Source organism: Engystomops pustulosus, chromosome 6 (assembly GCF_040894005.1).
Source record: "Engystomops pustulosus chromosome 6, aEngPut4.maternal, whole genome shotgun sequence".
NCBI lineage: Eukaryota > Metazoa > Chordata > Amphibia > Anura > Leptodactylidae > Engystomops > Engystomops pustulosus.
In genome coordinates, this window is record NC_092416.1 from 100,614,724 (window position 1) to 100,639,001 (window position 24,278).

At 41.7% G+C, this 24,278-nt stretch overlaps 1 protein-coding gene and 1 long non-coding RNA gene across 2 annotated transcripts in view; both read left to right on the forward strand.

Annotated features, from left to right (window-relative positions):
* LOC140064047 (cytoplasmic phosphatidylinositol transfer protein 1-like) overlaps positions 1 to 21,294 on the forward strand; it is a 38,771-nt gene extending 17,477 nt beyond the window's left edge. Inside the window, exons 3-7 of the mRNA XM_072110479.1 lie at positions 388 to 480; positions 13,007 to 13,162; positions 16,425 to 16,488; positions 17,914 to 18,000; positions 20,374 to 21,294. Of these exons, the coding sequence (XP_071966580.1) occupies positions 13,085 to 13,162; positions 16,425 to 16,488; positions 17,914 to 18,000; positions 20,374 to 20,531 (387 nt within the window). The 5' untranslated portion in view covers positions 388 to 480; positions 13,007 to 13,084 and the 3' untranslated portion in view covers positions 20,532 to 21,294. The remainder of the gene's footprint in view (positions 1 to 387; positions 481 to 13,006; positions 13,163 to 16,424; positions 16,489 to 17,913; positions 18,001 to 20,373) is intronic.
* A 157-nt stretch (positions 21,295 to 21,451) lies between these two features.
* Positions 21,452 to 24,035, forward strand: LOC140064048 (uncharacterized). Its single transcript, XR_011847685.1, has 2 exons — positions 21,452 to 21,978; positions 22,100 to 24,035. It is a non-coding gene; the product is annotated as an uncharacterized lncRNA (long non-coding RNA).
* The last annotated feature ends 243 nt before the right edge of the window (positions 24,036 to 24,278 follow it).

The following is a 24,278-nucleotide window of genomic DNA, read 5'->3' on the forward strand; positions in this document are numbered from 1 at the left end:
CTGGCAGATGGCTTGTTTCTTGTGGAACATGTTGTACTTTGCAACAGTATCATTCTGGAGTACATATGTTTTTAATCACTTTTTATTGCATTTTTTGTATGATTAAATAGGTAACAATCATAATTTTTGGCAGGTTTTTAACGTTTTTTTTTTAACAAATTCATCATACGGGTTCAATAATTGTTTACTTTTATTCTATATATATATACTATATATTTGGGGTTTGTGTTCTGATTTAGACTTTTCTGTGCATAATATTTTTAGGGGCTTATGGACGTTTTATTGATTTATTATCATCTGATTGCTTGTTCATGAAAATACACTGCAATACTGATGCACATCATTTCATTTACAAATGCCAAACATATTATCAAATTATATTTCAAGGTTTTTGGTGAAAAGCCAACTCCAGAGGATGATGTGTGTTTTATTGACATAGCTACTGATGAACTTCCAGAAGGATATTACAAAAAATCTGAGGTAAGAAATAGTTTATTTACTATATTGCAGCATTTTTAGATGAATAAAAAGATTGCAAATTGTATTAGTATTTCACCTAATTGAATCCATCCATGTACCAAGGAGTTTGGTTAAAAAGCATGTGTACCATCTATTTAGATATTATTAGAGTTACAAGATGGTTCTATGCAACATATCAAATGGATACTAACAGCTCCCAGAGCACCAAACAGTAAAATATAAGTACACTATTAGAAGCACTTTTTAGCTTTCCAAACATTTGTCTTTATAAAGAAACTTATTTATGCAAATAAGCTGCTCAGAAGCACCAGAGGTGTGGTTGTGCCTGCCATTTTCTTCCTTACACGCCTCCTTTCTATGGGGGCTGTTAATAATTTTGTAAAGGGGCAATGCTCGCTCGTGGAGTTGTGAAGAAACATGGCAATGCCCCTGGAGAAATTAATGAAAGGAAACTTGAACTGTATGTCTGTATATTTGTAAAATTGTACTTGAAATTATTTTTTAGTTTTTTCAAAGATATATCTTGTGAGATACACATTAAATCAAAAAACTAAAAATATACTTGCCAAATATAACAAAGTCTATTTGATTATACCAAACTCAACCCCCACCCGATTCCCCTGAGGGTGGGCACAACTTTCAAATCTTACATAGGAAGACCTATTTTTCATTGCAGATTTAGATTCCAAAGAAAAATTATATTGATTTGCCCCAGGACTTTTCAACATTTTTTCACATGTTATACCATCTGTCACCAAAATTGAAAAGGGGGATATTTCATTACATACACATCAGATATAAAATCTGAAAATTGATGTATGTAATATTTTTTACAAGTTATCCAATTTTTCCCAATTTCAAGCACCTAATGTGAGCAATCGGTATTTGAAACCTTTGTAGGCATCAAGAAAAATCCTCATCTTCAAAGGGGTGGACTTGGTAAATTGGCAAATTTTTGATTGTGTTCTTAGCTTGTCTTCCCGGTGCTCCCCATTATGCCCCAAAACATGCGCAAATTCAGTATAGAAACAAAAGATTTCCTCCGGCTCTCCCATAGGTGATAAAAAATGTTTTCCTTATATACATGTATATATTTGTTTCCTTCCATATCTAAAATTTATATAGTATTTAAGCAAAAGGCTCAACAAATGACTAACACATTTCCACTACAAAACAGTCTTAATCATGGTCTTAATCATTAGAGATGAGCGAACATGCTCGTCCGAGCTTGATGCTCGGTCGAGCATTAGGGTACTCGAAACTGCTCGTTGCTCGGACGAATACTTTGCCCGCTCGAGAAAATGGCAGCTCCCGCCGTTTTGCTTTTTGGCGGCCAGAAACAGAGCCAATCACAAGCCAGGAGACTCTGCACTCCACCCAGCATGACGTGGTACCCTTACACGTCGATAGCAGTGGTTGGCTGGCCAGATCAGGTGACCCTGGGATAGACTAGCCGCTGGCCGCGCTGCTCGGATCATTCTGTCTCTGGATGCCGCTAGGGAGAGAGCTGCTGCTGGTCAGGGAAAGCGTTAGGGTGTTCTATTAGCTTACTGTTAGGCAGGAGTGATTCTCAAAGAACCCAACAGCCCTTCTTAGGGCTACAATAACGTTCTACTTTTTTTATTTTAATTTGCATCTTTTACCATTTTGTGAGGAATTAGCAGGGGGACTTGCTACCGTTGTGTTTAGCTCTTAGTGGCACACATATCCATAGCAAAGACCGAAGTGGGAAAATTCAGTAGGGGTTGGATTTCTATTAGGCAATAACTCAGTGTCATCTCATCTGGCATAGTAGTGTGCTTCCTTTGATACTTGGCTAGAAAATAGCCATAGGAGAATACAAATAGCTTCTTGAAGCCTACAGTAGCGTTCTATATATTTGATTTCTGGTTGATCTGCTGGTGGCTGTAGTTTCTGCAGTGCATGTACTTGCCAATTCTGAGCAATTTGTAGTGAGACTTGCGACCGCTGTGTTCTGCGCTTAGTGGCGCACATATCCATAGCAAAGGCTGAAGTGGGAAAATTCAGTAGGGGTTGGATTTCTATTAGGCAATAACTCAGTGTCATCTCATCTGGCATAGTAGTGTGCTTCCTTTGATACTTGGCTAGAAAATAGCCATAGGAGAATACAAATAGCTTCTTGAAGCCTACAGTAGCGTTCTATATATTTGATTTCTGGTTGATCTGCTGGTGGCTGTAGTTTCTGCAGTGCATGTACTTGCCAATTCTGAGCAATTTGTAGTGAGACTTGCGACCGCTGTGTTCTGCGCTTAGTGGCGCACATATCCATAGCAAAGGCTGAAGTGGGAAAATTCAGTAGGGGTTGGATTTCTATTAGGCAATAACTCAGTGTCATCTCATCTGGCATAGTAGTGTGCTTCCTTTGATACTTGGCTAGAAAATAGCCATAGGAGAATACAAATAGCTTCTTGAAGCCTACAGTAGCGTTCTATATATTTGATTTCTGGTTGATCTGCTGGTGGCTGTAGTTTCTGCAGTGCATGTACTTGCCAATTCTGAGCAATTTGTAGTGAGACTTGCGACCGCTGTGTTCTGCGCTTAGTGGCGCACATATCCATAGCAAAGGCTGAAGTGGGAAAATTCAGTAGGGGTTGGATTTCTATTAGGCAATAACTCAGTGTCATCTCATCTGGCATAGTAGTGTGCTTCCTTTGATACTTGGCTAGAAAATAGCCATAGGAGAATACAAATAGCTTCTTGAAGCCTACAGTAGCGTTCTATATATTTGATTTCTGGTTGATCTGCTGGTGGCTGTAGTTTCTGCAGTGCATGTACTTGCCAATTCTGAGCAATTTGTAGTGAGACTTGCGACCGCTGTGTTCTGCGCTTAGTGGCGCACATATCCATAGCAAAGGCTGAAGTGGGAAAATTCAGTAGGGGTTGGATTTCTATTAGGCAATAACTCAGTGTCATCTCATCTGGCATAGTAGTGTGCTTCCTTTGATACTTGGCTAGAAAATAGCCATAGGAGAATACAAATAGCTTCTTGAAGCCTACAGTAGCGTTCTATATATTTGATTTCTGGTTGATCTGCTGGTGGCTGTAGTTTCTGCAGTGCATGTACTTGCCAATTCTGAGCAATTTGTAGTGAGACTTGCGACCGCTGTGTTCTGCGCTTAGTGGCGCACATATCCATAGCAAAGGCTGAAGTGGCAAAATTCAGTAGGGGTTGGATTTCTATTAGGCAATAACTCAGTGTCATCTCATCTGGCATAGTAGTGTGCTTCCTTTGATACTTGGCTAGAAAATAGCCATAGGAGAATACAAATAGCTTCTTGAAGCCTACAGTAGCGTTCTATATATTTGATTTCTGGTTGATCTGCTGGTGGCTGTAGTTTCTGCAGTGCATGTACTTGCCAATTCTGAGCAATTTGTAGTGAGACTTGCGACCGCTGTGTTCTGCGCTTAGTGGCGCACATATCCATAGCAAAGGCTGAAGTGGGAAAATTCAGTAGGGGTTGGATTTCTATTAGGCAATAACTCAGTGTCATCTCATCTGGCATAGTAGTGTGCTTCCTTTGATACTTGGCTAGAAAATAGCCATAGGAGAATACAAATAGCTTCTTGAAGCCTACAGTAGCGTTCTATATATTTGATTTCTGGTTGATCTGCTGGTGGCTGTAGTTTCTGCAGTGCATGTACTTGCCAATTCTGAGCAATTTGTAGTGAGACTTGCGACCGCTGTGTTCTGCGCTTAGTGGCGCACATATCCATAGCAAAGGCTGAAGTGGGAAAATTCAGTAGGGGTTGGATTTCTATTAGGCAATAACTCAGTGTCATCTCATCTGGCATAGTAGTGTGCTTCCTTTGATACTTGGCTAGAAAATAGCCATAGGAGAATACAAATAGCTTCTTGAAGCCTACAGTAGCGTTCTATATATTTGATTTCTGGTTGATCTGCTGGTGGCTGTAGTTTCTGCAGTGCATGTACTTGCCAATTCTGAGCAATTTGTAGTGAGACTTGCGACCGCTGTGTTCTGCGCTTAGTGGCGCACATATCCATAGCAAAGGCTGAAGTGGCAAAATTCAGTAGGGGTTGGATTTCTATTAGGCAATAACTCAGTGTCATCTCATCTGGCATAGTAGTGTGCTTCCTTTGATACTTGGCTAGAAAATAGCCATAGCAATAGGATAGGATTGTTTGGTTCTAAAAACTCAAAAAAAAACAAAAAACACAAAAAAAAACAAAAAACACAAAAAAAACACACAAAAAAAAAAAAAAAAAAGTAAAAAAAAAAAAAAAGTTATAACTCTCATTTTAAAAATGTTTAACCCCAGGGCTAGGGGTAGAGGACGAGGGCGGGGACGTGGGCGTCCAACTACTGCAGGGGTCAGAGGCCGTGGTCCTGGGCGGGGTGAGACACCACCTGCTGATGAGGGAGCAGGGGAACGCCGCAGAGCTACACTCCCTAGGTTCATGTCTGAAGTTACTGGGACTCGTGGTAGAGCACTGTTGAGGCCAGAACAGTGCGAACAGGTGATGTCGTGGATTGCTGACAATGCTTCGAGCAATTTGTCCACCACCAGTCAGTCTTCCACGCAGTCCACCCATGTCACCGAAATCCCCACTCCTCCAGCTCCTGCACCTCAGCCTCCTCCCCCCCAGTCTGCCCCCTCCCAGGAAAATTTGCCATTTGAACCGGCATACTCTGAGGAACTGTTTTCTGGACCCTTCCCACAGTCACAAACCACTTGTCCGGTTGCTGCTGAGCAATTTTCCGATGCCCAGGTTTTCCACCAGTCACAGTCTGTGGGTGATGATGACCTTCTTGACGTAGTGGAAGTGTGTAAAAAGGTGTCCGACGATGAGGAGACACGGTTGTCAGACAGTGGGGAAGTTGTTGTCAGGGCAGGAAGTCCGAGGGGGGAGCAGACTGAGGGATCGGAGGATGATGAGGTGACAGACCCAAGCTGGGTTGAGAGGCCGGGTGAACACAGTGCTTCTGAGACGGAGGAGAGTCCTCGACCTGAACAGGTTGGAAGAGGCAGTGGTGGGGCCAGACGGAGAGGCAGGGCCAGAGCTGGTGCATCAGCGCCACTGTCAACTAGTGAAGCTCCCGTGGTGAGGGCTCTTGCGGCGAGGGCTAGATCTTCAGAAGTGTGGAGGTTCTTTAAGGAAACACCGGATGACCGACGGACTGTGGTGTGCAACATTTGCCAAACCAGGCTCAGCAGGGGTTCCACCACTACTAGCTTAACTACCACCAGTATGCGCAGGCATATGAATGCTAAGCACCCCACTCAGTGGCAACAAGCCCGTTCACCTCCGGCCGTGCACACCACTGCTCCTTCCCCTGTGTCAGCTGCTAGTCAGCCCCCTGCCCAGGACCCTGGCCCAAAAACCCCATCGTCGCCTCCACGATCCTCCACAGCATCCACCAGCGTTCAGCTCTCCATACCCCAGACGCTGGAGCGGAAACGCAAATATAGTGCAACCCACCCGCACGCCCAAGCCCTTAATGTGCACATCTCCAGATTGCTTAGCCTGGAGATGCTGCCCTATAGGCTAGTAGAGACCGAGGCCTTTCGCAACCTCATGGCGGCGGCCGCCCCTCGGTATTCGGTCCCCAGCCGCCACTACTTTTCCCGATGTGCCGTCCCAGCCCTGCACCAGCACGTGTCAGACAACATCATCCGTGCCCTGACCAACGCCGTTTCTGACAAGGTCCACCTGACCACGGACACGTGGACGAGTGCTGCCGGGCAGGGCCACTATATATCGCTGACGGCACATTGGGTTAACTTGGTGGAGGCTGGGACCGAGACTGACCCTGGGGCTGCTCATATACTGCCGACGCCGAGGATTGCGGGGCCTACCTCGGTCCAGGTGTTTCAGGCCTACTATGCCTCCTCCTCCTCCCACCCCTCCTCCACCTCCTCCTCCGAACTACCATCCGTGGGCACGGCGCCATCAGTCGGTAGCTCTAGGCACAGCAGCAGTGCCGTCGCTAAGCGACAGCAGGCGGTGCTCAAACTGCTGAGCCTAGGCGACAAAAGGCACACCGCCCAAGAGCTATTACAGGGCATCACGGCGCAGACTGATCTGTGGCTGGCACCGCTGAACCTCAAGCCGGGAATGGTTGTGTGTGACAACGGCCGTAACCTGGTGGCGGCTCTGCAACTCGGCAGACTGACACATGTGCCATGCCTGGCCCATGTGTTAAATCTGATAGTGCAGCGTTTCCTCAAGACATACCCCAATCTGTCTGATTTGCTCACGAAGGTGCGCCGCATCTGTGCGCATTTCAGGAAGTCCAGCCCAGATGCTGCCACTCTCAGGGCAGCGCAGCGCCGCCTCCAACTGCCCGCTCACCGACTGTTGTGCGACGTGCCCACGAGGTGGAATTCAACACTGACCATGTTATCCAGAGTTTACCAGCAGCGCAGAGCGATTGTAGACTGCCAGATGTCAACTTCCACCAGAACTGGTAGTCAGGTCAGTCAGCTTCCTCAAGTCTACAATGAGGAGTGGACGTGGATGTCTGATATCTGTCAGGTGCTGAGTAACTTTGAGGAGTCAACACAGATGGTCAGTGGCGATGCCGCCATCATCAGCCTCACCATCCCGCTGCTTGGCCTGTTGAAAAACTCTCTGGTCAGCATGAAGTCGGAAGCTTTGCGCTCGTCACAAGAGACGGGGGAAGAATATTCCCTTGTTGATAGCCAAAGCACCCTGAGGTCTGTTTCTCAGCGCATATCGGAGGAGGTGGAGGTGGAGGAGGATGAGGAGGAAGAGGAGGAGAATGTTGGCGAGACACAAGAGGGGACCATTGTTGAGTCCTTCACTGTTCAGCGTGTATGGGCAGAAGAAGAGGAGTTGGAGGAGTTGGAGGAGGAGGAAATGGACAGTCAGGCCAGTGAGGGGAGTGAATTCTTACGCGTTGGTACTCTGGCGCATATGGCAGATTTCATGCTAGGCTGCCTATCCCGTGACCCTCGCGTTCAAAGAATTTATTCCAGCACCGATTACTGGGTGTTCACTCTCCTGGACCCACGGTACAAGCAAAATCTTGCCACTCTCATCCCTGCAGAGGAAAGGAGTGTGAGAATGCATGAATACCAGCAGGCCCTGGTGCACAAGCTGAAACAGTATTTCCCTTCTGACAGCGCTAGCGGCAGAGTGCGTAGTTCTGCGGGACAAGTAGCGAGGGAGAGTAGGCGAGCAGGCAGCTTGTCCAGCACTGGCAAGGGTACGCTTTACAAGGCTTTTGCCAGCTTTATGTCACCCCAGCAAGACACTGTCACCTGTCCCCAGTCTCGGCAGAGTAGGGCTGATCTTTACAGAAAGATGGTGAGGGAGTACGTAGCTGACCATACCATCGTCCTAAATGATCACACAGCTCCCTACAACTACTGGGTTTCAAAGCTGGACATGTGGCACGAACTGGCGCTGTACGCCTTGGAGGTTCTTGCCTGCCCTGCCGCTAGCGTCTTGTCCGAGCGGGTTTTCAGTGCAGCTGGTGGCATCATCACCGATAAGCGTACACGCCTGTCGACTGACAGCGCTGACAGGCTGACGCTTATTAAAATGAATAAAGGCTGGATTTCTCAGAATTTCCAATCTCCACCAGGTGAAGGAAGCTCAACCTGAATAATTGATCCACTCCTCCTCCTCCTCCTCATTTTCCTCCTTCTCCTCCTCTTTGTACAGTAAAGCAGAGGAAAATGGCTATTTTTTGACAGGGCCCACTGGCTCTTGCTATACTTCATGCATTTAATTTTTCTGGAGGGCCACCTACCCGGTCCTCTGTTTGAAACAATTTTTGTGAGTGCCACATACAGGCACTCAATCTATTCCATTTTTCTGGAGGGCCACCTACCCGGTCCTCTGGTTTGAACAATTTTTGGGACTGCCACATACAGGCACTCAATCTATTCCATTTTACTGGAGGGCCACCTACCTGCTCCTCTGGTTTGAAGAATTTTTGGGACTGCCACATACAGGCACTCAATCTATTCCATTTTACTGGAGGGCCACCTACCTGCTCCTCTGGTTTGAAACATTTTTGGGACTGCCACATACAGGCACTCAATCTATCCCATTTTACTGGAGGGCCACCTACCTGCTCCTCTGGTTTGAAACATTTTTGGGACTGCCACATACAGGCACTCAATCTATCCCATTTTACTGGAGGGCCACCTACCTGCTCCTCTGGTTTGAAACATTTTTGGGACTGCCACATACAGGCACTCAATCTATTCCATTTTACTGCAGGGCCACCTACCTGCTCCTCTGGTTTGAACAATTTTTGGGACTGCCACATACAGGCACTCAATCTATTCCATTTTACTGGAGGGCCACCTACCTGCTCCTCTGGTTTGAACAATTTTTGGGACTGCCACATACAGGCACTCAATCTATCCCATTTTACTGGAGGGCCACCTACCTGCTCCTCTGGTTTGAAAAATGTTTGGGACTGCCACATACAGGCACTATCCAAATTAAATTGTCTCCATAGCAGCCTCCACACGTTGTCTCCATTCCTACCTCCAAAAGTCGTCCATATAGCTGCCTCCATACATCGTCCCTTTATCAAACGAGGTGTGTCAGGCAGAAATTTGGGTTGTTTTCATGGATTCCACATCAAAGTTGTTAACTTTGTCGCCACCCTGCTGTGTAATCCACAAAATATACTTGCAAACTTTTACCATTTAGGGATATTATTTCAGCGCTTCTTGCGCATCTGTTTACATTCCCCTCACCCGCCATATCCTAAACTTATAAGAACGCTACTACACTTGATCTTATACAAAAGTGCTGTTTGGGGAGTAGCCTAGAGACAGGGGCTTGGATTTGCGAAAGCTCGCCTGGCAGCGGAGCGCCAGCTCCATGCGCATCATGCGCTTCTTGCGCATCTGTTTACATTCCCCTCACCCGGCATATCCTAAACTTATAAGAACGCTACTACACTTGATCTTATACAAAAGGTTCTTAGAAGTGCTGTTTGGGGAGTAGCCTAGAGACAGGGGCTTGGATTGGCGAAAGCTCGCCTGGCAGCGGAGCGCCAGCTCCATGCCAAGATCCAACTAACATAGTTTTAACTGCAGCACCTTTAATCTACTACTAGTTCACTGCCTCCATACATGGTCCCCTTATCAAACGAGCTGTGTCAGGCAGAATTTTGGGTTGTTTTCATGGCTTCCATGTTAACTTTGTCGCCACCCTGCTGTGTAATCCACAAAATATACTGGCAAACTTTTATCATGTACCGATATTATTTGAGCACTTCTTGCTCACCTCCTTTGGTTCCTCTCTGCCACCCATTGGTTTGAAGCCTGAGTCCATTTAGGGTATGTCGCCATGACACTCTCTAGCCTGCTGCCGCTGCCTCTGCATGCCGTCCCCTATAGTGTCAGGGTCAATTATTGCATGTTTTAGATGCTATCTAGCTTCATTCTGTCACTCTGTCATGGCCATGCTGTTGCCCATAATTTTGGCATAATGGTGCGTTTAAGCAGCCTCAGAGGCATCCATGCATGCTGCCCCTGCTGTTTCCTGTCCATTTCCGTGGTGTTTCCATCCTTTTCTGAGGTTCCCAGGTGTTTGGCCAAGCTTCCCTGTGCAGAGCCTTGGTCCCCTTGAAAAATGCTCGAGTCTCCCATTGACTTCAATGGGGTTCGTTATTCGAGACGAGCACTCGAGCATCGGGAAAAGTTCGTCTCGAATAACGAGTACCCGAGCATTTTAGTGTTCGCTCATCTCTATTAATCATCTTTTTGTAATAACATGATCTGATAAGGGGATAAGATATAACATGAAAGATTAAATACTGATAAGTCTTATTATTTCACCTTGTGTTGCTATGTTTTCATTCCTCCTGCTCCAATGTTTATGGCCTGCCACCCTACAATTATTGGATACCGAGGAAGCATCTACACTTTCTTGTGATGTATTAGGTGTTGAGCTAATAAATGGATCTTCAGTATAAGAAAAACTTACATCAGAGTTATTCTTGCCTCTATATTTCCCTTTCTTCTGCCATCTCTTCAGTATAGACTTCAGGATCAGTTATCCCCATGAGAAATCCTTGTCTTGCAATCCTCATCTTCCCCGAGTTATGCCCCATGGCTGGTGCAAATTCAGTATAGCCAGAGGCTCATTGCAATGAATACTGTGTAAAAATGCCATGTACTGCAATACAGCAGTATATGGTAGGAACAATCGGATCATCTAGTGTTAATATACCCTAGAGCAGTGATGGCGAACCTTTTAGAGACCGGGTGCCCAAACTCTAACCAAAATCCACTTATTTACCGCAAAGTCCCAACATTGCGTTTTAAGCAGTAAGTTATTGCTATCTGTTTTTCAACATCTTTCGATCGTATAAGCCACCTGAGGCCACTAATACAGTTGAAAGAAGAAGGGCACATTCAGTCTATTATTGTAGCTTCTCACCAGGGTCTCTCTGTTCAGGAAGAATGGTGGGTCCAGTAGGAGGACCTCCAAAGATAATGCAGTTCTATCAACACCTTCTCACTTTTCCTGCAGTTCCAAACAGTCAATGAAGTGTCGCTTTAAAATAGCGCTGAGAGCAGAATCTCTTAAATTGCCTGGGACTGCAGGAAGATTTGGTGAATTTGGTTCTGTTTGGTGCCATAGGTTAGCCACCACTGCCCTAGAGAATCTAAAAAAAAAGTTAAAAAGTGTTAAAAAAAATAATAAAAAATTTAGAAGACCTAAATATTTAAATCACTACCCTTTCCCTAGAACGGATTTAAAACGTAGTCTGATTTAGCGCCAAATGTCCGAAATGCTATGTTTACATAATTTTAAATCACATTAAAAAAAATAATAAAAAAAAGTGATCAAAATGTTGCACAGTCCTCAAAATGCTAACAATGAAAACATCAGCTCATTTCGCTAAAAATTATACCTCACATAGCTTCGTACAACATAGTATAATTTGTTATCGTACGCATTCCTTTAATTTTTGAAAATGTATTAAAACACAATAAAACCTATATAAATTTGGTATCACCATGAATTTACTGAACCAAAGGATAAATAAGAGGTTTTATTTGTAGTGAACAGTAAAGGTTGTAAAAACTGTGTCAACAACAACGTGACTCAAATGCCTTTTTTTGCCAATTTCACCACATTTGGAATCTTATTTAAGCTTCCCAGTATACAGCATGGAATAATATACAACGTCACTGGGAAGTAAAATTTGTTACAGAGAAAATAAGCCCCCACACAACACTACATGGAAAAATGAGTAAGTTATGGATTTTTGAAGGTGGAAAGCAGGAAATGAGTGAAAAAACCCTGTGTCCTTAAGGAGTAATCAGCATAAGGCATATGTTTGATTCCTCTAAGGAAACAATTAATGTTTCAGCTATCTCTAGGCATTTTAGATAAAAACCTGAGGGTCCTCGGTTAGGGTTCTCTGTTAGAGAAAATATACAGACCACCTAGAGGAAGGAACTTGAAAAGAGTCATCCTGTTCAGAGTCCTATTGGATATTTCTCTTAAACTCCAGGCAATCCTTTGGCCTCAATCTTAAACAGGATTTGATTTTAGGAGATACATACTATTGAATAATGGGTTTTGATTTGTAATTTAAATACATGTTTCCCTTTATGCATTGGGTCTAGTTTACTCATCCTTTGCTTTTAATATGGTGTGAACAAATTATGTACATATAGTTTTTATAAACTATATGTAAATGTGCTATGTTATAGTTATTTATATGTATCAGGGTATCGTACCGAATGCTCTGCTTCTTGGTCACATGAGAAATGTTAACATGTGACTTGATCCTGACATTTAGCTTACTTGTTTGCTGTGATGACACTCAACAGATGGAGGAAGCTGGTAAGCATATACCTTGGTACAGACGCCCATCAGTTGCTCTTATATCGGTGGAAGTCTTACTTGTCATTAATTTTAATTAGATACTGTATATGTAACTCAAGGTAGTTAGGTATTGAGCCTGTATGCCCATAACAAACTTTGTCTACGAGGAAACTTTGGTATTGGTACATTTATGTATTTAGGAATCTATTGTTTGTATGTTTTAATCAAATTGCTATCTTAATTTTATGTAGGTCAAATGATTGGATTGTTACATGTGATTTGTGTGTGAGGAGGAAGAGCTACCATATATACTGAGGGCTTTCTTAGTTTCCCCAGACCATGATTAAGACTTCTTTGTAGTCAAAACAAATTAGTCATTTGTTGGGCCTCTTACATGTATACTGTGTAATTTTTATATATGGAATAATATCATCTATGCGAGTGCCTTTGTTTCTATACTGGATTTGCACAAGCTTCAAGGTGTAACTCCATGCATTCGAAAGGCGAGGAGGTAGCAGGTGAGATGAGCACACAATCATATAAAATTTACATTTTACTTCCTCCCCCTAGAGATTTTGCCTTCAAAGTTTTCAAATATTGAATGCTCTACATTAAATGCTCTAGTTTGGTAACATTGAAAAGCTTTTACAAAATTGTGTGGTCTATTTTACCATCATATCAATCATTCATATGCTAATATATTACTAGGACCTCAGGACCTTCCATTCTCAAAAGACTGGTCGAGGGCCATTGCTGCAGGACTGGCATAAAACCACAAAGCCCATTATGTGCTCTTATAAATTAGTAGCAGCAAAATTTGAAGTGTACGGATTTCAGTCAAGAGTAGAAAGTTTCATTCATAAGGTAGGTATTTTTTCTGTATTGTAAACCCAGCTGAATTAGAGATTATTAAAAGGAAGCTATTACACTATTACCAGTCACTTAAAAAACGGGATGCCTTCCTGCAGCATCATGATATGTAAATTTGTCATATAAACTCACAGAGACAGAAAATTCTATGTTAAAGTCAAGTTCTCCTTTCCTAATGCTGTGATTGATGTCCCTGCACTGAGAATATTAATAATAATTCTCATGAAGTCTTACAGTTGAGGGGGCTGTTTCAGGTGTAGGGAATTTGACTTTATTGCTGAGTCATTATGAGCAGACCCCCTAAAATTCACCATTTTGGGGAGAGTCTTTGCTCCCAATAACATCATTGGGGATTTACCATCCTCCCCAAAATGTTGGTGCCTCCATCATGTTAGTGATGTTAACCTGCTTGATAAAGGTACTCACAGGATTTTATTAGAATATTTTTTTTTGACCCGTTCCCTTTATAATATCATAATTAATTTAAGTGCTAATACAGAAGTACAGATTATTTACTTTGCACATTTGTGCAGTTCCATAATGTGTATGTGAGAGGCATCAACTAGTGGTTAAAAAGAAAAATCATATATTATAAAAACAAAAGGTATATATGGCAGGAAGTAGGGCTCAATATCAAAGACCAAACTGAGCCCCCTGTAACAAACGTGTCTAGCAACAGCACAAACACACCCAGACTTGGCGGCAGCTGTTAGACTGGGTAAGTGGTGGTCCTCCCTACAGCAGATAAAACCAGCCTGACAATGGCAAACCCACTATCAGGAATCTAACTAACGGACCCTGAGAGACCCTACAAGGTGACAGCGAAGACAACTAGACCAGTGTTCACCCTAGCACACAGAAAAATGTCAAGCCAAAAACAAACCAGACTGAGACAGGGAAAGCGGGGTCACACTAGGAGTCACATGACACAGATGGACAAACAGATACAAATAGACAAGCAGAGTCAGACAGAACTGGGTCAAAACCCAAATGGCGGCAAAGGTACAGTGTCAGAAAGCAACAAAATGGTCGGGAAGTGCAGCAGTAGTCGAATACACATAATAGCAAACAAGAAATAGCACTAGATAGCAAGACAAGACTGAATAATCAGCACCCTCTGAAGGAACTGGGCAGAATCTAAGGGGAGAAAAGAAAACTGCCCACAGTTCAGCCGTCCATCACACAAGCCACAGCTGCAGACAAAACAAGCTCAAACCTGCACCAAGCTTTCTCTAAGGAAAGATCCTGAAAGCAAGTTGTCAATCACAGGCAGGTCCGGGTGTGGTTTTCAAGCACAGAAGTTTAAAACTTGATCCCATTCAGAGCGATTTGCCACCACCATTATAATACCAAGGCCATGGATTATGCTTGTCCTCTTCATTGACCACTTCTTCATACCATTGCTTGCTAACAATGCAGTTGAAAGAATGATGTTCTTGGCTGCTAAGTAGCAGTATACTTTGCCTTTATATTTTCATAATTTTTTAAAATCTTCTATTGACGTCAAATATTGACATAATGATTTAAGTATATTGGTACAAATTTGAAGGTAATTAAAGTAATGTGGTCGTTTTAAATGTGTTTAATTCTCTGAGCTGTGTGGGTGAGGGAGAGCATTTTGTATATTGCCCATAATAACCCAAGCGCTGCAGAACTATGAGTCACATTTAGGATATGGTACACCTGATAAATAAGTCTTTTGGCAGTTGTAGCTTGTGCAACTTTTAGAAATCTCATTCATCATATTTATAATAAAACTGTTTATCATGCTGCAAGATGATACATTTTTGAGAATGTTTATCCCTTATTTTTTGCTTTGAATGCACTGTAATTTGAGATAGTAATGAATAATATATATATTATATATATATTATTAAGCATTCAGAGACTACTTTAACCCCTTAAGGACGGAGGGTTTTTCGGCTAAATTCTCCAACTTCAAAAATCCATAACTTTTTCATTTTTACGTGTACAGACCTGTGTGAGGGCTTATTTTGTGCGTAACAAATTTTACTTTCCCGTAATGTTATTTATTTTAACATGCCGTGTACTGCGAAGCTGAAAAAAAATTCCAAATGTGGAAAAATTGAAAAAAAACCGCACGTGCGTCACGTTCTTGTGGGCTCAGTTTTTACGACTTTCACTCTTCGCTCCAAATAACATGCCTACTTTATTCTTTGGTTCGGTGCGATCGCGGTGATACCAAATTTATACAGGTTTTATTGTGTTTTAATACATTTTCAAAAATTAAACGAATGTGTACAAAAAAGAAAAAAAATTTTTTGCCATCTTCTGACGCTAATAACTTTTTTATACTTTGGCGCACGGAAATGTGTGAGGGGTCATTTTTTGCTAAATGAGGCGACGTTTTCAATGCTACCATTTTGAGGTCTGTGCGACATTTTGATCATTTTTTATTTCATTTTTTATGTTATGTAAAAAGGTGTAAAAGTCGCATTTCGGACATTTGGGCGCCATTTCCCGCCTCGGAGGTCACCGCCGGCCGTAACCGTTTTTATATTTTGATAGATCGGGCATTTTGGGACGCGGCGATACCTAATATGTCTGTGATTTTTACTGTTTGTTATGTTTTATATCCGTTCTAGGGAAAGGGGGGTGATTTGAACTTTTAATATTTTATTTTTTTTTTTTTATTTTTTAAATTTTTTTTTTTCTTTTTTTTTTCACTATTTTTTAGTCCATCTAGGGTACATTAACTCTAGATGATCAGATCGCTCCTACCATATACTGCAATACTACAGTATTGCAATATATGGCGTTTTTGCAGGTCATACATTACAATGAGCCACTGGCTCATTGTAACGAACCTGCATAAACCATGTAGCCTCGTGTCAAAAGAAGACCCGAGGCTACCATGGTAACCGATCGCCGCCCCCCGATGACGTTCGGGGGCGTGGCGATCGAAAAAAAGATGGCGGCGCCCGCGCGCCGCCGTCTTTTAAACGCCGCCCGCGACTTTGCGGGCGGCGTTTAGAGGGTTAATAGCCGCGATCGGTGCAAGCACCGACCGCGGTTATTAGCGGTGGGGGTTTTGTGCAAAATGCAAAAACCCCCACCTCTGTATGAAGAGGACTCAGCCCGTGAGCCCTCTTCATACATCCCTTATACCTCTGCGCCGTAGAGCTACGGCACAGAGCGTTAAGGGGTTAAACTATGCTTGTTGATTTGTTAAATATACTGAACAAATCCCAGGTTCTATTACCATAGTCAAACAGTGGTCTTTGTATTTTTATAGAACATCAAAGACATTTTGCTTGCAGGCCACAGACACGCAGTCGCTTGGATGGATGAATGGTATGGTAAGTACCTGGCTTATCCTTATACTAATTGTTATTAGTCAAAGCAGAAGATTTTTTGTTAAAATGTAGTAGAATTAAATCAAAATCCATGAATATATAACTTATCCCCCATCAGAAGTTAAGCAATGTGCAAATAACGGCATGTGTTTCAGTCCATCATACTTCATTTCACCTCCTACTATTTGCTAAATAGTTTTCTCTTGTTGTTGTATACAGTACATGGCCTCATTGAATTGCAATAATCAAGACATTTACATGCCACCTAGGCTATGCATGACCTGATCACTTTGTAGGTCAGGGAAGAAACTAAACTCCTTATGGGGATTTTGCCATTTTAGGCCACCATTACAGAGATACATTGACTTAAAGGTGTATTCTCGTCTTGGCATTCACATTCAATTTCATTAACCTACCATACACAAACATTTCTTCAATTAGATGTTATTAAAAAAAATTGTTCCTGTGTGAAAATTTCCCATAAATGTAGTGATATGGTCCCTTAGAAACAAGACTGTGTCCTTGGATACGGCCACCTCTTCTGGAGTGTTTGCACAAAGACACAAAGGGTGTTTGTATAGGAAATGTCTGGGAGTTACTGCATTACCTACAGCTGTCCTGTGGTAATGATAGCTGAAGTCAGGTGGTCAGGCAGGGCTCAATAGCATCTGGCCACTGCTGCCTAAATGTGAGGTGGTCGTATCCGAAGAAGCCATCTCGTTTTTAAGGGACAACATGGCTGCATTTATGAGAAATTATCTTCACACATGAACATTTTTTTTAACAACATCCAATTGAAGTAATGTTTACATATGGCAAATGAATGAAATTAAATGTAAATGCCGAGATGGGAATACCCCTTTCAAGGCCATGGATGGATACTTTGTCTCTGTGCTACTTTTAATGACAGCTCCCTACAAATCAATACATGACCAATCAATACAATACCAATACATATCTGGTAGTTTGATGTGGGACAAGACTCAAACCAATATCACTTTTCAAAAGGAATAGATCTCCATTGTGCATTTCATCAATAGTGCAGGAAACTGGTTTGGTTAGGTGAAAGGACAGTGAGTGAGATTTTGCCTTTAAGTCTTCATACTTCATCGGCAAAGACCATGCATTCTTCACTGGGTATTCTAGATATATTAGAATGTCAAAAAGCATATGGATGGAGTGATTTATATGGAGGAGAGTTCCAGATGCCCCCCCCCCCTCTAGCACATATGGTGATTTTAGATCATCCCAGATCCCAGTTTGTGGCCAGTGTTATTTAATTAGCATCCGGGTATTTTGTTTTGGTGGGCTTAGCCAGTGAATCAGTTTATTTAAAACCTTTGCCTTCTCCATGTTATATAAGGCTGTGAGTGTTTTCTACTGAAATCTACATCAGAAGAACATATGACATGCATGCTATGTTTACAGGTATGTCATTAGAAGATGTTCGCAAATTTGAGAAAAAGATTCAGGAGGAAACAAACTGCAAAGTTAATTCTCAGAAAAAGAATGCAGGTAAGCAAATATGTGCCCAGCAAGTCTTCTATGGAACCTGTACAGTAAAATATATTAAAACATTACAAACATCCCATTTAAAAAAAAAAGCTCTACTCTAGAAACAAAATAATTTAAATCAAATTTGTTCTTTATATTACTTACCTAAATCATTTAAACAGTTTAGCTTTTTTTTTTTTTTTGGAAATGTAGAGTAGTAAACATTATGGGTGGATGGAATATGTGGCCAAGGAAATTTACCAAACTATTGAGGGGCAATGGCATTTAGGTCATTAAGGCTTTATGGAGGAGACTCATAGGATAAGGTACAACGTATTATAAATCAGCTACCTGTTAACTGATATTGATCCCAAATGCTGCAGATAAGGGTTGATCGGTATATATACATACCATATACTGACTGAGCAGTTCTACACAGCCTGGCATGTATACGGCACATGACCACTCAGCAGTCAAATGCTGGATGAAGCAGAATGGAAGCAGTGAGGGATCATTGGGGGAAAGGGAGGTAAGTATGCTCTATTATATAACCATCCAGTATTTTGTCCTAAATAATAAAAAAATATTAAATCTGACAAGTGGGGCAGCATTGTGGCTGAGTGAGTAGCACTTCTGCCTTGCAGCGCTGGAGTCCAGGGTTCTAATCCAAGCCAGGTCAACATCTGCATAGAGTTTGTATGTTCTCTCCGTGTTTGCGGGGGTTTCCCTCTGGGTCCTCCGGTTTCCTCCCACATTTCAAAACATACTGGTAGGTTGTTTAGATTGTGAGCCCCATGGGGACAGGGACCGATATGCCATGCTTTGTGCAGCGCTGCTTAATCTGGGTGCGCTATATAAATAAAGACTTATTATTATCCCTAAAGCAATAAAGCTGTATGTTTAGTACCAGTGAGGCATTCGATTGCAATTTAGGAGATCAAGATCACCTTTCTTGGCAGAAAAATACACTAGGTATGTGACTCAAGTACATAGCTCCTATATATGCTTAAGCTCATACATCTTTTGTAGCTGTTGACTAAAAGCCAAAAAGTTATTAGTCTTCCATACTCATGCATGTTACAAGTTAGCAGCTTAACCTAACCTACTGGGTAAGTTTCTTGCGATCTGGTCATTTAGTAGGTCATTTGGCTGGCTATGTAAAATACACATAAAAGCTTCCCTCTGAGCCTTGGGAAACAATACATAAAATGTTCTAATTTTAACCAGTGTCAGGATGTTATTTGTTCAGCTGAGCTCCCTCTGCTTTCCTCTCTCTTCCTCCTGTAGCCCTCAAGAGGTCAAGCTCTGCTTAGTTATTTCTATAAGGGTGGGTTCACACCACATTATTTGCCATACGTTGTATGGACTCATCAGGAGGAATCCAACGTGCCCTAACAACGTATGGCACAGACAAATCCCACTGTATGTCTATACAGTGGAATATGTCTCCCGGAAACTTCCTCTACCCCCTGAGTACAGCCGGTGATAGGACAGTTACATCACTGTGGGAATAAACAGTTTATCGGCAACAGCCAAATAAGGACAGTGATATCTCATGGGTCGCCCCTCCTGCCCAGCGATGTATGCGCTCAGCAAGGCTGTGAGGAGGGATGTAATATGCTGTATCAACTCCCCATAGCAGTCCATTTAGTTTGACAAACGCATGTCACTCAGCTGGAGGCTGGAGGATGAAAGGACATAGCATAACTAATTCAGGAACAGTGCAGCCACATTCTGCTGTTTTTTCACCAAGCAATACTAAATTTGGAACATTTCGTTATTTTCTTGAGTGTCGATAGGTATGGTTTGTTTGCTAGGGTTGTTTTTCAATTCAAATCTGGACCTGACTAATTCACAGTGAATCATAAATCTCTTCAATAACCAAGATCAATTAGTTCATCTTTTCCCCTGTTCTACTTTAAGACCTATAAAGTCATCTCTCCAAAATCCTAATTTATTATAAGTACTATTTTATCTTGAGATGTGGAAGAGTCTTTATTTTAAGAAAATGCTGCTTGCATTGTGATTTGTGAAGGAGTGGGGAATCATTACCTGATAAATGGAAACTCCTGGCAATCAAACTTTCTCACATCTCTTGTAGATTGTAGGTCCCTTAACCGACGGTGTTCCCAGTCCAGTTACAAAAACATTCCTGGAATACAGTAAGAGATGATTCACCAAGGATTTTTACATTCTTCTTTTATAAAAAGGCACTTATAAGCAGTGGTTTGTTCTAATAAGCTAACTAATGCATAACATAACAGCTTTTTAACAGAGAAATTGACAAAGCTAAGGTTGTTGGTTGCATGACAACATATTTCTTTTCCTCCTTTTAATCCATAACTTTTCTTTCCAGTATGTTCATCAATGACAATTTTCTTTCTACGTTTACAGATCCAAGGAGTGAAAATTTGTTAAACATTGGTGGAGGAAAACATTCAATTAACAGATCAACCTCTTGGAATAATGGAACAGAGGCATGTTCATATGCTTCAACCAATGGAACAGCAGAACCCAAACCACGCCCAAGACTGCCATCAGCTCCAGAATAAAGTTTAGAGATTCAGAGATTTTCAAATACAAAATAAGACATTGTTTAAAAAAATCCTGGAATATGTTACTGATGTCTTCTGAACAAATCATTTACTATATACTTGATGGAATAACGTGGTTACTTTGATGTGCATCATGTTTACTTTTGATTAGTGAGATGCAGAAGAAGCCTACAAGACTTGAACTTGTTCCTGTACATGTCATATACTGGAACAATTACTGACCACATAACCCTCCTTTGCTATTTCCTAATTCCTTGTCTTTTTTTCTGGAACAGATAACCTTCAGGCAACATGAGCACAACAGTAATTAAATGACATTATGGTGACATTTGTGTAGAGATGTTGTATGTATATCAAGATTATAACGTCCATATACTATATCCAGGCCCTGAAGTACTCTTAAACCTATTTGAACAAATGTTATAGGGGTTTCTGTTTGGGTATACACAATTAATTATATAGTGCCTTGCGAAAGTATTGGGCCCCCTTGATCTCTTCTACCTTTTGCTACATTTCAGGCTTCAAACATAAAGATTAGTGATGAGCGAGTATACTCGTCCGAGCTTGATGCTCGGTCGAGTATTAGCATACTCGGACCGGCTCGTTGCTCGGACGAGTATTTGCCCTGCTCGATAACGAGCATTTAATTAAAAAAAAAAGAAGTGAAGAACAGTAAAAAAATACAATTAAAACAATTAATTTAATCATTTAATTGAAGAAAACAGCGAAAGAACACAGTGCAGAATAGATTGCAGATGTTCGGGAACATCTGCGATCTGTTCCGGAGACACGCGTGCAGAACTGTGTTCTCCGCAATAGTATTTGAAGAACAATATGTGTTGGCAACATCTGCAAGTTGTTCTTCACACATATTGTTCTTCAAATACTATTGCAGAGAACACCGTTCTGCACGCGTGTCTCCGGAACAGATCGCAGATGTTCCCGAACATCTGCAATCTGTTCTGCACTGTGTTCTTTCACTGTGCTCGTTCAGTTTGTAATTTTACTGAAAAATGCTCGGGTCTCCCATTGATTTCAATGGGGCTCGTTACTCGAAACGAGCACTCGAGCATTGGGAAATGTTCGGCTCGAGTAACGAGCACCCGAGCATTTTAGTGCTCGCTCATCTCTAATAAAGATATAAAGTTGTCAATATTTGGTGAAGAATCAACAGCAAGTGGGATACAATAGTGAAATGGAACAAAATGTATTTTAAAATTTGGTAAAAAATAAACAAAAAATAATAAATCTAAAAGTGGGATGTGCAATATTTTTTTGGCCCCTTTACTTTTAATGCAGCAAACTCACTCCAGAAGTTCAGTGAGGAAATCTCCAATGTTGTCCTAAATGACTGATGATGATAAATATAATCCACCTGTGTGTAATCAAATCTCTGTCCTTTTTAAAGTGCAGAGAGCACCATGAAGACCGAGGAACACACCAGGTAGGTCCATTAAACTGTGGAGAAGTGTAAAGGACATCTACCAACATTTTCCCAGTGGTAGACTGTCTCATATGCCACTCTCATTACCTTATGTTTACGACCCTCTTTGCGCTTCCTCCAGGGCCCCTGTTGTATGGAGAAAATAAATTTCTGGCCAGAGGCTCTCAGTGTCTCGTCTGACAAGCGCCTCCTGGCTCCTCTGAAAGCTAATTAATGCACGCCCCTGCCCTGCCTTATTCGTATGGACCGTTCCCAGCTATTCGCATGGTCAGGCAACCGGTGACGGTAAAGATTTCACAAACTTTAAACTTCACACTGCACAAATCTGTTTATGTTTGAAACCTGAAATGTGACAAAAGGTAGAAAGGTTTAAGGGGGCCAAATAGTTTTGCAAGGCACTGTATATGTATATATTTATTTCTTCAATTGCAGGTTATTCAAAAATGTGAAGATAATTTCCCACAAATATTGTCCCATAGAAATTCCCATTTATGGGAAATTATTTGTCCCACAGAAATTCCCATTTATGGGAAATTATTTTCAGACAGGTACATATTTTAACTAACATGTAATTGAAGGTATATATTATACATATACATTTTCAGATGTAAGCGTGAATGTCCAGTTGGAGTTCTGTTTTTAAGATTAATGTGAAACTCAAAATGAAAAATTCACCTACCATCTTTTCACATTTGTTTAAACCCAATACCTGAACTCTAGGATAGGTCAGCAACACCAGCTAATTGTGGTCCTTACACCAGCAGCTGCAGTGCACAGAGCTCCATGTAGTATAATGTAATGGGTGATTGTGGCAAGCTACTGCAGCTCAACTCCCACTCAACTCAAGTGACCAATGGTATTTATAATTTACTGTAAATCATGAATTTCATAATCTTAGAAATGAACTTTAAAGGGGTTGAATACTTTATCTCATGTTTTTGTAATGTGTGTGTAAGTGTGGGGAAGGATATTAGGTAATTTACCAAAATACATCTCTTGAAAGTTCTGCTCTACTTTCTTAATATGTCTTTTACATCATCAGACAGACATTCCTGTCCATAAAATGGATGCAGATGGAGGATCATGTGATCTCTAACTGTCCATGAACAATCTCCAGTTAGAGATCACATGACCCTCCATCAGCAGCCATTTTATGGACAGGAATATCTGGTTGATGAGGTAAAAGACAAGAGACTTCACTTTACATATCAAGAAAGCAGAAACTATTGATAGATGTATATTGGTAAATTACTTAATATCCTGCACCTCACACATTACAAAAAACATGAGGTAAAGTGGCCAACCCCCTTAAGCCTCATTAAAGCCATATAACTAGCCTTTGGATAACTCATGCTTAGTTATGACGATTATAATTACATGTTATGTATACAGTGTATAACATCTGTCTGTGTATAGATGAAAAAGTCCCACTTCTATTATTCAGGTAGATCAACCCAAGCACAACATTATGACTGTTAAACACACCATAAAAATTTTGGTGCTGTTACAGACTTATGATGATGTATTTAGGATTAAAGAAAACGAGTTGAAAACTTGTTTTTGCATTAAATTTCAACCCACCTTCGGCACACCATGATGCGTTCTCGGCGCACCAAGCGCGCGTCCGTGCATGCGCCCGAATAGGAAGTGCCGGAGATCCGGTGACATCACCAAGCTCTCGGGCACACTCGCGCCTCTGCAACTTTGCGTGCGAAGCCAGCCAGGATAAAAATTTGAAGTTGCGCATACACGAGTGTGCCCGAGAGCTCTGGGAAGTCACTGGCCCTCCGGCACTTCCTATTCAGGCGCAGGCACGGTCGCGCACATGGTGCGCCAAGAACGTATCATGGTGCGCCTAGGGGGGTGAAATCTAATGAATAAACGAGTTTTTCAAGCAATACAGCGGTTTCTAAAAATTATAAAGATATGCTCCGGCACCAGCTCACCCTGAGCTGGAGCAAGGTATTTGTGGGTTATAACTACCATTTTAAAGTGGTAGGTTTCCTTTAAACTAAATCTGGTGGCACAAAAAAAAAAAAAAGGGCTGAGGTTTTTTTATAAATTTTGTATGATAAAGAAAAAGTTGTTTTCCTGACCTGTCATTTGTATTTGATGTGGCTGGCTGTTAATTGTTATGTTTAGGACGGAGCAATATTTGTTTTATTTACTATACATATGCTTGTTATAAAATTGCATTTCACAGTCAGACATTTTTCCTATCCAATATTACGTGCTTTAAACATTACTGTGTTTTACGATGCTATTAGACACGCAAAGATTTCACTGTAAATAGTGAAATT